Source organism: Esox lucius, chromosome 17, assembly GCF_011004845.1.
Source record: "Esox lucius isolate fEsoLuc1 chromosome 17, fEsoLuc1.pri, whole genome shotgun sequence".
Taxonomy (NCBI): Eukaryota; Metazoa; Chordata; class Actinopteri; order Esociformes; family Esocidae; genus Esox; species Esox lucius.
The window spans coordinates 34,864,802-34,880,204 of record NC_047585.1 but is presented as its reverse complement, the minus strand read 5'-3'; the positions used below and the strand labels follow the sequence as shown (position 1 = coordinate 34,880,204).

The 15,403-nt window shown below is 41.5% G+C and overlaps 1 protein-coding gene across 10 annotated transcripts in view; it reads left to right on the top strand.

Moving 5' to 3' along the window:
- Positions 1–2,350: 2,350 nt before the first annotated feature.
- The window catches only part of LOC105016910 (calcium-dependent secretion activator 1), a 101,856-nt gene continuing 88,803 nt past the window's right edge, over positions 2,351–15,403 (top strand). For 9 of the 10 annotated variants that reach the window (XM_034287351.1, XM_020055515.2, XM_034287350.1 and 6 more), the window contains exon 1: positions 2,595–2,939. In XM_034287351.1, coding sequence (XP_034143242.1) covers positions 2,595–2,939 — 345 coding nt within the window. Of the gene's footprint in view, positions 2,940–15,403 lie in introns of all 10 variants that reach the window. The other variant, XM_020055513.2, reaches the window with a different exon arrangement.

Here is a 15,403-nt window from a genome sequence, read left to right as displayed (position 1 = left end):
TTCTGCAGTGTAACAGATGCCTAAAGGTTTTGTGCCAAAATTGCCTGATATTTGGAACTGTTCATAATTCCCTCCACCCTGACTGGCACCAGTTCCAGCTGAAGAAAAATAGCCCCAAAGCATGATGCTGCCACCACCATGCTTCACTGTGGGTATGGTGTTCTTTGGATGATGTGCAGTGTTGTTTTTGTGCCAAACATACCTTTTGGAATTATGGCCAAAAGGTTCACCCTTGGTTTCATCAGACCATAACACATTTTCCCACGTGCTTTTGGGGGACTTCATGTTTGTTTTTGCAAACTTCAGCCAGGCTTGGATGTTAGTTTTTTTAAAGAAAAGTCTTCCGTCTTGCCACCCTACCCCATAGCCTATTCATATGAAGAAGATTGTTGCCAAAAAGAAGACAGTACTTGCCAAAAATGTGTGCAGTTCCTTTAATGTTGCTGTAGGCCTCTTGGAAGCCTCCCTGACCAGTTTTCTTCTTGTCTTTTCATGCATTTTCTCCACTTGATGATGACTGTCTTCGGTGTGTTCCATGGTATATCTAATGCTTTGGAAATTATTTTGTACCCTTCTCCTGACTGATATCTTTCAACAATGAGATCCCTCTGATTCTTTGGAAGCTCTCTGTGGACCATGGCTTTTGCTCTGAAATGGAACTAAGAAAATGTCAGGAAATTCCTACTAGAACAGCTGAACTTTATTTGTGATTAATCAGAGTCACTTTAAATGATGGCAGGTGTGTAATTACTTTTATGTAACATGAGTTTGAATGTGATTGTTTATTTCTGAACACAGCCACATCCCCAGTTATTAGAAGTTCTGCACACTTGTGCAACCAGGTTTCCCCATCAAAGATTTCAGTTTATTTTTCAATTTAATTGTTTACATTATAGGTCACATTAAACTTTGAAAATGTTCTGACATTATTTATCTTTATCATTATTTACCCAGATATGTGCCTTGACACAATTCTATCTCAAAAGTCTACAGAGAGTTCCTGATCATGTCCAATCAATGAAAATTGCCAAAGCTGTTCTCAAATCAAGGTCTTGCGACATCTCAAGGATGATCAAAGGACACAGGATAGATCAGAACTAAATTTTCGAGTGCCATACATATATACACAAGATATTTCAATTTTATTTTTGACATTGGCACACGTTTTTTTAAATGGTTTTGATTTGTCAAGGGTTATTGTGTATAAAACTGCAGAGAAAGGAAAGGGGACTGAATACTCCCCAAAGCCACTATATATGCAGCATATATTTATTACAGAGGAGAACAGATGATCATTTACAGAAAGACTTGGTAGGTATTAGATTTACAAAACGTTATTACAGTTGTGTGTCGGTCCTTCAGGGAATTACATTAATTTGACTAAACATCCATTCCTTTTGTGTCTATTCTGCACATGTATCCATACTTTATGCTCTCTGTACTCGGTTTCTTCTAAATATCCTGGAAAACACGATTTTATTAGTGTTTGTGTGCATGTCTGAGGAAATGTCCCGCTATTATTACTCTTTTAAATAGGGGTTTGGAATGTATATCTTACACATAAGCTGCAAGGGCAGTACGTTGCTTACGTTGACATGATGCATTCATAATAGTGCTTACTGTCTGTATGTAGTTCATTTCCCATTCATCTGTTTAGTAATAGTAATACATCAACCTAACACTGTCATTGAAATAGAAGACATGAAATGGTTTACTGCGAGCTACACGGAGAAAACGGTACACTGTGATAAAATGTTAAACTACTGAGGTCAATAATGGACGTTCGTTCGAAGTCAATGGGTTTTACTCAGCTTCAGGCGACCGACCGAAGGCAAGGCTACAGCGAGCAGATTCAGCACCATGGCCAGCACTTCACGTTGCGCCTGCGCAACTTCTTGTCATAGTTCTAGAGCTCTTATGGCAGAAAGAGGCCATCCCTCGCGCATTTCATTGAAGGAGCCGCTTTCACTCATCCGCGGCCCCCTCCCTCCCTCGGTCTCCACCTTCTTCTCGCACATCTACGGCTGTGACTGACGAGCATAGAGATGGAAAGAAGTCTAGTTTGCTTAGCAGTGTTATTATGGCGCCTCAATGAGAGAATGTCTTTGTTAAATTAGTCAAATTTAATATCCCGGCTGATAACCCGTTTGGAGTTGTGAATATATGTCTAAGTAAGTAATCAGGAGGTATCAGTCAATAACCAACTGGGTCATCAGTAGACATCAATCAATTAAGTTCCACCCCACTGACTACATTGAAATTGCGTATTCCTTCAGTGTTGATGTCATTGGTTAAACGCGTTGTTTCCTAGATGTGTCATCTAACCATCTCTATGCAAAGTCACGGGTGCAGGAGTATATCGCTGAGCTGTCTGTGCGCGTGCAGCATCTCAGCAACCTCAAAGCATAAGTCATATTTTTCTCATTCTTCAGAAAAGACTCGGTGAATTCAGGTCTCGTTCGTCTTTAGGATATTCACTTCAAAATCACATACCAGATTTATTAATTTCGGCGTTCACTATTCGAATTCGTGGCAATTTCACAATTTCAGCGAATAAGAGTTCTGTCAGGCTATACCCTCTGTAAGGCTGCAAGATGTTGGATCCGTCATCCAGCGAGGAGGAATCGGATGGTGGGATGGTGGAGGAAGAACACCATCACAAGGAGGCATCGGCACCCCAGAGCGGAGCCCGCATCTCTCCAAGCCGGACCAGTGAGAGCTCCGGTGGACTTGCTCCCAGCAGCAGCCGCAGTAGCGCTCGCCCGACTAGCCCGAGCCCGTCGGCTGCCAGCGAGCAGGAGAAGGTGGAGGAGGCGAATTTGCAGAAGGAGGAAGAGGAGCGAAAAAAGAAGCTGCAACTATATGTGTTTGTGATGCGGTGCATTGCATACCCTTTCAATGCAAAACAGCCCACGGATATGGCGAGGCGACAACAGAAGGTAAGCCACCCACCGTGCAGGAGGCGTAAATCATGCACCACATGTCCACGAATTTCACATCAGTGGTTAGCTAAATGCTCTCACACTGAACCTACAGAAGGCAAGATAAAGTCTACATTAATAGGCCTAAGACACCAAACACTCACAAATACCGCCAGTAAATGCTATTTAATTAAATAATCATTGCACAAACTGGCCCTTTTATCCATAGGCCTGGACTGTTAAAATATATGTAGCTATATTCAGTCATGCATAATGCGAGGATATGAAGCACTGGCATCTACTGTCTGGGTAGGTAGGGAACCATTATAACACTGCAGAGCCATGCAGATGGCTGTTACAGAGAGAAAAACACGGTTCTACACACACACACACACACACTCAAAACACACACACAGTAATCTGTTGCAGGGCCTGGCAAACCATCCAAACAATGACCCAAGCACCGTGTGATTTAAACATTTCCATTGCGAAAGGTGTTATGTTGACTATGACCAAAATAAAGCCGTGTCATTGCAGTTGTGGACATCTCCATTGTAATGTGACTAGCTTTCATTCGAGGTCTACAACTGTGGGATTATCTGATCTGGTTGTAGGATGACATGTTAGCCTTTTTGCACCATCACTTGCCCGTGAATTCATTTTCCCAAGGTGACTTATAGTAGGCTTATAGACCAAAACGTCCGGTCAAAATTGAGGACATTTGAAAAGGACCGCATATTTTCCTTTTAGCTGGGTGAATGCAATTAGCCTATAATAGCTTACATATTTATTCATAAAATGTACATTTAATCAGTCTAATATTTAATATGACCACGTGATCCATCCACACGTCTAACCCTACTATTTAGATTGGGCCAATTAGTCAGAATTTAAACTCGCTTCCTGTTTTGGTAAAGAGCCAACATTCAGCATTCAGTTTTTAAACTATATTGCGTTTCAATATATACTGTCTTTATAGGTTAACGTATTGGCTAGACATGGCGTATTGTAAGCCCAAAAAGGTGTCTGTAAAGAGAAGTGGCCTCTTATCAACGGTCGCGGGATGCTGCCCACCGACGCAACATGTCCACAATGAAAATATAGGCCTAACGGTAACAGACTAACATTTCCTTCAATAGTACTTCTAACATCGCTACATTTACTCATGGCCATTGTTGGTTTATTTTGAGAATAAGTGTGTAAGCGATCTATCCCTTGATTAGACTGATTCGACTATAGGTATAACCAATCATGTGAGTGGACATGCCTCAACGGCCGTTGGTGTAAGTTTGCGCATTGTGGTGATTAATGTATTAATTTAGTACAATGATAACGCCACTATTCCATTTATTAACTCCATTTATTAACATTTGCATTTTCCGCAGTATCACATACTCAGGGACACAGATTTCAGAAAGCCTGACAATAATTTTCAACAAATGATATAAGCTTAAATACATAACTACTTGTTGTTGTCAAGTCAGAGAAGTTGCACCACAAGAGATGAATGTCCATGTCCTACAGGTGTCATCAAAATCTGCCTCGTCTTCACTGAGGCTGGGCAGACGTCTGTGTCCCACATGTAACCCTATCCTGTTACATTTAACTGAACTGCTGTGGTGGCAGGTATAAAGTAGCACACTACAAAGGCAATAGGGTGCCATTTGGGAAAGCCCTTCAGTTAATTCCTGTTCACTAAATGCACGACACGTGTGTCTCCTTCATGTCTCTGGTGACTCGTGTGAATCATCATGGGTGCAGCGCTGTTGTACCCACTGATGGGATGAAGTGCATTGCATTTAGCACATTGACACATTCTCATCTTCTATTATTCTGGGCTGTTGAGAAGAGGATGGACTCATAATGACGGCTTGAGTGGAATCAGTGGAATGGTATCAGAAACATGGAAATAGCATTTCTGAGTCCAAGTTTTGATTTAAAAGTGCTACCAGCCACCAATGTCTCTTATCCACATCAACCCTAGCATGAATAAGCTATCACATAAGAAATCAATGTTTATTAGTCCCATACACTTGTTAGGCAGATATAGTGGCAGGTCTAGCAAAAATTCTTATGTTTTTTTCATTGATAAAATAAACACAAAAGAAACATTATTAATAAGAGAAACATTATTAATAATGGGCAATCAAGTACAATATAAATGTATATGTACTACAGGAAATATAAATAGACTTAAGCAGTGATAAATTGCATTATTTTAGCTATGTAATGAATATGCTATGTATAGACAATTTTAACAGTTTCATACCAGAAGAGATGGTATGCAAGACGGTATGCATAAGTCATTTCAAGAGCAATAAGTAACTTTGTGGAGGTCTAAACATGCCATATAGATGAGCAACATGGGCATTATAATGAGACATTAGGTGTGGAGTGACACAATGATAGATTTGGTATGTATACTGAAGGACCCTTGAGGTGCAGGACAAAGTATTGGGCCATTAGCCAGCTCGTGGTGACTCTTCAGCAGATGAATGGCCTGGAGAAAGAAACCTCTGTTCAGTCTCACAGTAGCAGCAATGGTGAGTAGGCCTTACCCTACTACCTTTACAAGAGCTGAGTTGACTTAACTAGCTTTGCAAGAGCCGGACTGACTTCACTACCTTTTCAGGGGCTGAGCTGACTTCACTACCTTTTCAAGTGCTAGGCTGATTTTGCTATCTTTTCAAGAGCTGGGCTGAATTTACTACCGTTCCAAGAGCTGGACTGACATCACTACCTTTTCAAAAGCTGGGCTGACTTTATTACCATTCCAAGAGATGGGCTAACTTTACTACTGTTTCAAGAGCTGGGCTGACTTTACTACTGTTCTAAGAGCTGGGCTGACTTTACTACCGTTCCAAGAGATGGGCTAACTTTACTACTGTTTCAAGAGCTGGGCTGACTTTACTACCGTTCTAAGAGCTGGGCTGACTTTACTACCGTTCCAAGAGCTGGGCTGACTTTACTACCGTTCCAAGAGCTGGACTGACATTAGTACAGTTTTAAAGCTGCCTGACTTTACTTCCTTTCCAAGGGTTGCAGAGTTGTGGGTGGAGTAGTTGCTGACATTTGTGCAACCCAGCAGAAAGCTCTCAGTATTACATCTTTAGATGTTTGTAAGGGAATTGGAGGTGCTATTACGCCTTCCTCGCCATGGTGGTCATGTGGAGGGATAATCCAGTTACTCTGCAACGTGCCCACTCCACTGTGACTCTGTTGATGTAGGTGTGGGCCTGCTCACTCCATGTATTCATCATGTAGTCTTCAATCAGCTTATTGGTTTTGTTGATGTTGAGGGAGGGGTTATCGCCTCAGCACCAAATGTCCAGGGTTCTAACCTCTTCCCTCTACTTTATCTTAAAATGAATGCCTTAACTGAAAGTCACTGTAAAAGAGCCTGCTAAATGACTAACATGTAAACCTAAGTGTAATATATGGATCTCTTAGTACTGAATTAAATTATAAGGACCAGTTTATATATATATATATATATATATATATATATATATATATATATATAAACCACACAGTGAAGTTAGTTTTAAATTAAACAGAGATTATTTAAATATATTTTGAACAAATACATGTCTATCATTGAACAAACACAAGCCGCGATTAGGCACACAAATGTCTTTCATCATTTCTTTAAACAATAAAGGTAATTAAAATGTCTGGAGCAGTATAGCCAACAAAATGTTTATTTGATGATATAAAGGTACCACATCCGTGTAGGGCAGAGAGATTTAGATGTACTGTTATGCATCATTGCACCGCTGATATAAACAATGGAAATAGGTTGAGGTCACTTTTAGTGTAAATCATTTATGTTGAGTCACAACTTTTAGATGTGAAACAAGATGGACACATTTACCAGTTATTACCATTACCTCTCTATTCTTTGGCCCACAACTGAACCACTCAGTGAAACCACACAGTGGCACCGTGGATGCATCTCAAATGGAAATCTACTCATTCCCTTTATAGACCACTACTTTTGACCATACCCTTACAGGCCCTAGTGTACTAGACTGCCATTTGGAAAACAAACTCTGACTCAATCTACTCAGCTCCATGAGTCATTAATGTCACGGACTGAGACCATTAGCTAAAATATGACGTCATTACTCAGAACTTCATTACACATCCATTGTTGTGACTGAGTTTGTTTAGGGGCTTGGTCACGATAGTCTTTTCTATGGCCCCTGATTAAAACCTTACTGAAAACTAAAGCTATCAAAGAACATAAAAAGAATAGTGATACATGCCAAGCAGTGAAGATGGACCCTCTACACACTGAACGAAGACAGTTATTTGAATCTTTCATAAAGAAATCCTCATCTAATTTCACCCTTTTCACACCCCACACATTTTGTTGTTTTATGGTCATGAGTCATTATCATGAACCAATAAGAAAATCGTAATTGATAAGTCAATCAGTGGCTCACTTAAGAAAATCTTCATTATTGCCCGATGGGGGATTCATGCCGAAATAATATACAGCCTTAGCTTTTCCTGTAGTTCCAGATTAGTCACAGGAAGTGGATGAAAGCATTTGGGTAATGAAAGCCCTTCTGTGTGGCTGCTTGGCGGAAGAGAGGAGAGAGGCGACTAGGCTGCAGCATCATAATCTGGTATTAGGACTTGTGGCTGGCACACCAACAGAGTCCTATAGTGACTGGGGCTATCAGTGTGAAACAGGCCTTGATATTAGCAAAGACAGACACACCAACAGAGTCCTATAGTGACTAGGGCTATCAGTGTGAAACAGGCCTTGATATTAGCAAAGACAGACACACCAACAGAGTCCTTTAGTGACTAGGGCTATCAGTGTGAAACAGGCCTTGATATTAGCAAAGACAGACACACCAACAGAGTCCTATAGTGACTGGGGCTATCCGTGTGAAACAGGCCTGGGTAAGAGCACAGACAGACTCACCAACAGAGTCCTATAGTGACTAGGGCTATCAGTGTGAAACAGGCCTGGATATTAGCAAAGACAGACACACCAACAGAGTCCTATAGTGACTAGGGCTATCAGTGTAAAACAGTCCTATACAGTAACTAGCCCAGACAGACAGACCAACAAAGCCCAATAGTGACTGGAACTCTCAGTGTGAAACAGGCCTGGGTAAGAGCACAGACAGACAGAGCAAAAGACAGACAGAAAAAGCAGACAGACAGAAAAAAATGAGCTGGGCAGTTGGTCCTAGAGTGCAGTGCAGTGACCCTGCAAAAGACCCAATACAATGGGACAATTACTGACTTTCGCTACCTTTTGATGCCTGTGAAAAATAATGTACTTTGTCTGAAAGCTCTTATTCTCTTTTTCAGCTAGAGGGAAAAGGGATGTGCTGCAAACATGTGCTGTCAGTGGCTTTTTTGTTACACCAAATCTTACAGTCAGTGTGTATGTATATACGCAGTGTAGTGAATAGCCAATAATACCATGCCAATAATACCATGCTTTGCTCATGAGTAGCAGTTTTTCAGTTTGCTCACATTTGGCTGCATACACATATATGTATTCAATAATGCACAAGTGAAAGTGGAATATGGCCAACAAGCCACGGCTAAGAGCTGTTCCGACCAATTGCGGAGTGCCTGGATACTGCACTTTCTCATGGTCTGTCAGCAATGTACCACAATGTACCACCAACCCCAAAGACGCTGTGCCGTTATTATATACCAGCTGTTCGACCCAATTAGAACAGTTACAAGTTATGTGATGGTTAACATGTGCTGTATGGATTCAGGAAAGTAGATGATCACCGGAAGACGTCCCCATAGGCTAGAGCTGCTCGTTCATCCAGCAACGCTTGCTGACGATGCCTCCTTGATGCCTGGGTGACGCCGGTCGATTTGCATGACGATCATCGTGATGGACCGTGGAACTTCCCAGCCAATGGCCAGCTCACGGCGACCTAGTCTGTGGTGGACCAATGCCCTTAAAGGACAACTTCCAAATATAATAATGCAAAAAAAAAAAAAAAACGGAATATCTCCAAATAATATTATTTATCACATTCTGAGTTTTTTACAGTTAATAAATCATGAATGTCCACTTTGTTAGATCAGAGTTTCTGACTGTGTGCTAATGACTATGTGCTTCCTCTCCCACGGTCTGCATTCTCATTGACCTAGTTATCGCATCTGTGCAGTTTCTGCATTACGATGCATTCAAATAACACTTCAAGATCCTATGATGGATTATTTAAACAATTCTATGTATATCCCCAGAGTCTGCGTTTCATGTATCTCTTTACCGCATGTGTTGTAACAGGCCACCAATTCATTTTGCTCAAGTCCAACTTTGATATAGTTGGTGTTTTTCGCTGCGTAACGTTTAGAAATGACATGCAGTTTTCTGGCATTCAGACATTGATGGTTCTAGTATATTGGGTTTAGCATCCATAGAAGAGTCAGACTCCAATTTGTACCTCAAAACATATTTAGCGTTTAGTGTTAATCTAGGCATGTTTTTACTGGGCTTTGATGAGAAGATTCACAATCTTTGCGAATTGCAATGACATAAAATGTCCATTGTTTGGGTAGAGTTGCTTTGACCTCTTCACCGCATTTTTTAGAACAGTATTCAACCTTCTAAAGTTTTTCCAAACTCTATATGATTTCTAGGGTTGACTATGGTGATCTATCCACTCACCATGAACTATTGTCACAAACTGTCACAAATGGGCTGTGTTCTTATCTGATTCAAAACCTTTGTGGCATTTAGCCTTGGCACTGAAAACCGTCTTTTGGTTGTAGGATACAAGCATAATCATAGTGCATGTTTAAACACCATAGTAGGCAGCACTTGCCTATGTGCTGTATGTGCTGCACCGAAAAAGGGTGAGTAAAATCAGGATAATACAAAATAGGTTCCATGTGGTGAAGAAAGGCAGTGTGTGTGTGTGTGTGTGTGTGTGTGTGTTTTGTAATGAAATACAGAGCCATGACGAAAAATATGTTTTTGTCGTCCATGAAAATGTAATTGCTGAGAACAAATTGGCTCACAATTTAAGAAGATGGAGAACAAGCTATGAAAGTATACTGCAGTTTTGTTGAAGATAGAACCACTAGCACAAACAGTAATTGTGAAATATAGCCTACAAAATATTCCTAATTCATTCATCCCAAAATCCCTGGTATGAGGGATATGAGTGTATTACTTGCCATATTCTGCCTACCGTAAGTAATCACTCCGAATCCCCCCCCCCCTCAAACTATCCTCCAACATCAATCAACTCAATCAGCTAGAGAGTCTCTGACTCTCCACAATAGGCCTTCGTAAGCCTTCGCTAAAGCCTTAAGTCTTGGGCCCAGCAACCCATGGCTCCTTCACCTTCTGGAAACAGGGGACTAGAGTGGGGAAGCTACACATCGCAGGCCTGATGATTACATTGTGAACCAAATTGAGATGCAAATCAGTGGCGCATTGAGAGATTGATGAAGTTAGCATTCTTGTAATCTAGTAATGGAGCCTCTGAAATTTGCTTTGCTCTTCTGATCATCCGCTTGCCGAGTGCCTCTCATGGGTCTTTTAATAATGGCAGTGAAGATGTGCCAACGTGGCTGTTTCTTGAAACATTATTTAAATGAATATAGCTAGTGTTATTGTTTTCTTTTTACTTGAGAGGTTTGGGTCTGAACATGCATGTTTGTAGCTCTGCATGTCCAAGGCTTTGGCTAGGTTTTGAAATGGAGATGAGATGGAAAGAAGCAAAAGATTAACAACAGCCTAATTGTCAATACTGTTACTACCGGTGATGTAGTGCATGCATGTCGGACACAGATCAAGAGTGGGGGCAACAAAGATCGTATGGATTTATGCTAAAATGAAAGTAATGTTTGTACTCAACTGTTCAGTTGAATCAGGGCTGGCTTCTGTTTAGTGGATCAATGCTGGGGGATGAAAGACTACTAGTCAAAACATACCTGAGAGACCGAAAGGGTAGAAAAATAGATTTTGGGAGAGCCTGATATTCCTTTCAGTTGCTGGGAAGAGAGAGGAAGGTTACAGGAAAAGGTGTTACATTGTGGGCATGTGTCACTTATGTCACTGACTAGATGTGACACAAAATGCTAATGTGACATGAACTTCTGAATATTTACATACACTGAGGTTCACAATAATTTGGACAGGAGCAATGTTTTTCTTGTTTTGATTATGTACTTCAGCATTTTGGGTTTTATATTATAAAGGGATATTTTTATGCACCTGCATCCAGTTTGAAGTAAGTTAAAGGTTGTTTTGCACATCTTGAAAGGCTTGTTGCATGCTTTTTTTTTGCTGCAAAAAGTCCTTCGAGGCCAATTTTTGTAAGACTTTGTTGAGTGAAAGTGTGTACTTTGGTGCCAGATGACTACCAGATGCTGAGCAAGTCCTTCACTGGATTTCCTTTCCTGTCTTCACCTTTTTTACGTGTGCTTTTTTACATTTCCTGTTTTTCTTTCTCCTTTCTTTAAAGGTAGATGTCAAAACATGCTTTAGTATGAGTAAACATAAACACACTAATGCTTTTGTTTTATTCATACAGTCCTGGAATGACAATCCCTTATTTAATGTAATTAGTTAGACACTGTCTAATGCCAGTCAGAGATGTTTACCTTTAGCACTTAATCCCCCAGTCACAGATCACAAGTTCCATTAGAGGGGTTTGTTAAGTGGTTTTGATTGGGTGAAGGATTTGGCATTTACAGATTAGTGTTCTGATCAATCAGTTCAACAATAATCATTCATAATCTGATCTTTGTTTTCCCAGCTTTACAGAAACCATTGCTGGTCAACAGTGGTATGACAAGGTTTCTGTGTCTAATAACACCTCTTATAACATGATAGGTACTATGAGGAAGCCCACATTGGAATAAGGGGATGGAAGACAGATGTTCTTGGTTTCATGTCATTGTAGGCTGTATGCTGTTTTGACTAATTGATCTCCATTTGGTTTTTATTTATTGCATTTGAATGCTGTTTAGGCAACATGCCTAAATATAGATAGTTGTCATGCCTTTTGTTCTGATATTTTTTATTGCCTAAAAGCCCTTAGTCGGATAATGTTACAGCTGTTTTGTTAACATCAGTTGTTCCCTTCAAAGTTGGGACCACATCACCTCAACCTCACCTCAATCTCATCTCAGCCTCACCTCACTTCACCTCACCTCAGCCCCACCTCAGCCTCACCTCAGCCCCACTTCAGCCACATTTCAGCCCCACATCACCCTACCTCAACCTCACCTCACTTCACCTCAGCCTCATCTCAGCCCTCACCTCACTTCACCTCAGCCCCACCTCAACCTCACCTCAGCCCCACTTCAGCCACATTTCAGCCCCACATCACCCCACCTCAACCTCACCTCACTTCACCTCAGCCTCATCTCAGCCCTCACCTCACTTCACCTCAGTCCCACCTCAGCCTCACCTCAGCCCCACTTCAGCCACATTTCAGCCCCACATCACCTTACCTCAACCTCACCTCATTTCACCTCAGCCTCATCTCAGCCCTCACCTCACTTCACCTCAGCCCCACCTCAACCTCACCTCAGCCCCACTTCAGCCACATTTCAGCCCCACATCACTTCACCTTAACCTCACCTCAGCTTCACCTCAGATTCACCTCAGCCTCATCTCAGCCTCACCTCACTTCACCTCAGCCCCACCTCAGCCCCACATCAGCCTCATCTCGGCATCACCTCATATGCAAGGTCTGCTTTCCAAATAGCACCTTATGTACTGTTTAATGCATTACTTCTGACAAGAACTCTATGGCCCCTGGTCAAAAATAAGTAGGGTGCCATTTGAGAGGCTTAAATGTAAGCCTAGTACCAGCACGCCCATGTCTTGACACCCTGTAGGAAGACTCTTGTGAAGGGTGATAAAGCTATAGGCCAGGTCTTTAAACGCTCTAGTGGTGAGATTACATAGCTGCTGGTGGTACAAGAAAATGATCTCCTGGTGTTGGGAATTCTTCATTCAGATCTGTCTGGGCATGTTTAGGTTATCATTATTACTTTTAGGATAATCCAACACTGTATTGGTATCATGTCCTATCAGTTAGGATAGGTGGGTACTGGAGTTCAGTTGATACATGGATGAAGACACAAATTTAGATTCTGCAAGCCCTGCTATTACTTATCCTCCTTATGATGCTGAAAGGATGGAACTGAGTTCCTGTAAAACAATAACGATAAAAGGAATTTCCCATGTTCCTGTTTGTTATACTCCCTATGATGCTGAAAGGAAGTTTCAGAATGGAACTGAGTTCCTGTAAAATTATAACGATAAGAGGAAATTCCCATGTTTCTGTTAGTTATCCTCCTTATGATGCTGAAAGGATGGAACTGAGTTCCTGTAAAACGATAACAATAAGAGGAAATTCACATGTTACTGTTAGTTATCCTACCTATGATGCTTAAAGGAAGTTTCAGGAAAGAACTCAGTTCCTGTACAATTATAACGATAAGAGGAAATTCCCATGTTCCTGTTGGTTTTCCTCCTTATGATTCTGAAAAGAAGTTTCAGAACGATAACGATAAGAGGAAATTCCCATGTTTCTGTTAGTTATCCTCCTTATGATGCTGAAAGTATGGAACTGAGTTCCTTGTGAAACGATAACAATAAGAGGAAATTCCCATGTTCCTGTTAGTTATTCTCCTTATGATGCTGAAAGGAAGTTTAAGGATGGAACTGAGTTCCTGTAAAACAATAATGATAAGAGGAAATTCCCATGTTTCTGTTAGTTATCCTCCTTATGATGCTGAAAGGATGGAATTGAGTTCCTGTAAAGCGATAATGATAAGAGGAATTTCCCATGTTCCTGTGTCAGTGACTGTGCCAGAGTAGGAGAGCAGTAGTCACTGTACAGCTGGGAATACAGCTGGGAATACAGCTGGGAATACTGTGTGTGATCAGGTTATGAATGATTATTGATGAGTTGTCTGCTTAAAAGACAAAAACCAATTAACAAACCCCTCTCCAAGAACAATTGATGTGTGATTGCGGGATTAAGCTCTTACAAAGTAAACATCTCTGACTTTCATTATGACAGTCAGTACCTAAACACATTGAATATGGGATAATCATTCCAGGACTGTATGAATAAAACAAAAGCATTAGCATGTTTAGGATTACCCATATTAAAGCATGTTTTGACGTCTGCCTTAGCTGAAGGGAGAGGGAAAACTGGCCGCATGAAAAGACCACTGCTCAGGTGGACAGGCTTATGCACGTGAGCACTTGTTACACATACCTGCAGTACATGTTAGTGTCGTCAGTAAAACACATTAAAGTGTCACTACACAAGGATACAATAATCAACAATATACAATGCCAGTAAAAAAACAAAAACAAAAATGGAATTGTGAAAAAAAATCCAATAGTCAGAGAGTACAGGCTTTTCTCATTTTCATCTGGAATACATAATCTATACACTATTGGAATCAGTGATTATACCTAACATATATAATGTGTGTGTTTCTGCATTTCTACGAGCTTCGGCATGCTACAGTTCCCCTACTTTTGCAGCTCTGAGCCTAATAACAGACCTAAATCAGGCCGGCATTATTCATGACAATAAGGTGTACATTACAGTAACCTGGTAATTAGTAGTAAACCTATGCTCATTTTATGTGGCTCCACTGAGCCCATTAAGGCCTGTACACTACTCCCTCCCTCTCCCTAGCAGACAGTTCAATTAGTAGTGAGATTAATGGGAACCCACCCACGCCTAAGGTTTGGGTTCAACCCTACTGCAATACACACCTTACACCCTAACACCTCACTGGCTCTCCAGTTTTACAATGCTGACTTTTATACCTCCCTTTGTATTACCATTTTCAAACAGTCAGATCAGGTAATGTTAGCTATGTAGCTTACAATATGACTAGTTGAGAAAAAGCAGCCTCAATGACCTGGAAATGAAAGCGCATGAGGCCAAACTGCAGTAGATACCAGCAGGGACAGAGAACTACGTTGGCTCTTTAAAGCATGTCACGACCAAAACCCAAGACGTCTTAGCCTGTCCTGTTGGAGAACTGCTACAGTATTTGTTTCTCCTGATCCAGTGTGAAAGACCCAGCACCAGGCTGCCATGTGACGGTTTCATTCTGCTGAGACTAACTGGTGCAGTGGGAAGACACCCAGAGGGGAGGAAACGGGTTGAAGTTGGAGAGGGTTGAGCTGAAGAGGAGAAGTGTCTGGACAGTGAATGGTCTCGTCCCAGTGGAGAGACCCAGGCACAGAGCCATGAGCTCGTGAGCTATAGCCTGGATCATTAGCACTATTCTCACATCTGTACCCAGCCCACCTCCCCTCCTTCCTGCCCCACCACCGCTCCTATCTATCCCTGCTCCCCTGCTGACACATATCCACTTTTCTCCTTCTTTCCTCTCCCCCCCCCCACCTCTGGTCCTCCTCTCGAGTTCCCAACCTTCCCCCCAGCTCCTTATCTCCCCTCCTACCCTCCTCTATAGCTCCATTCCTC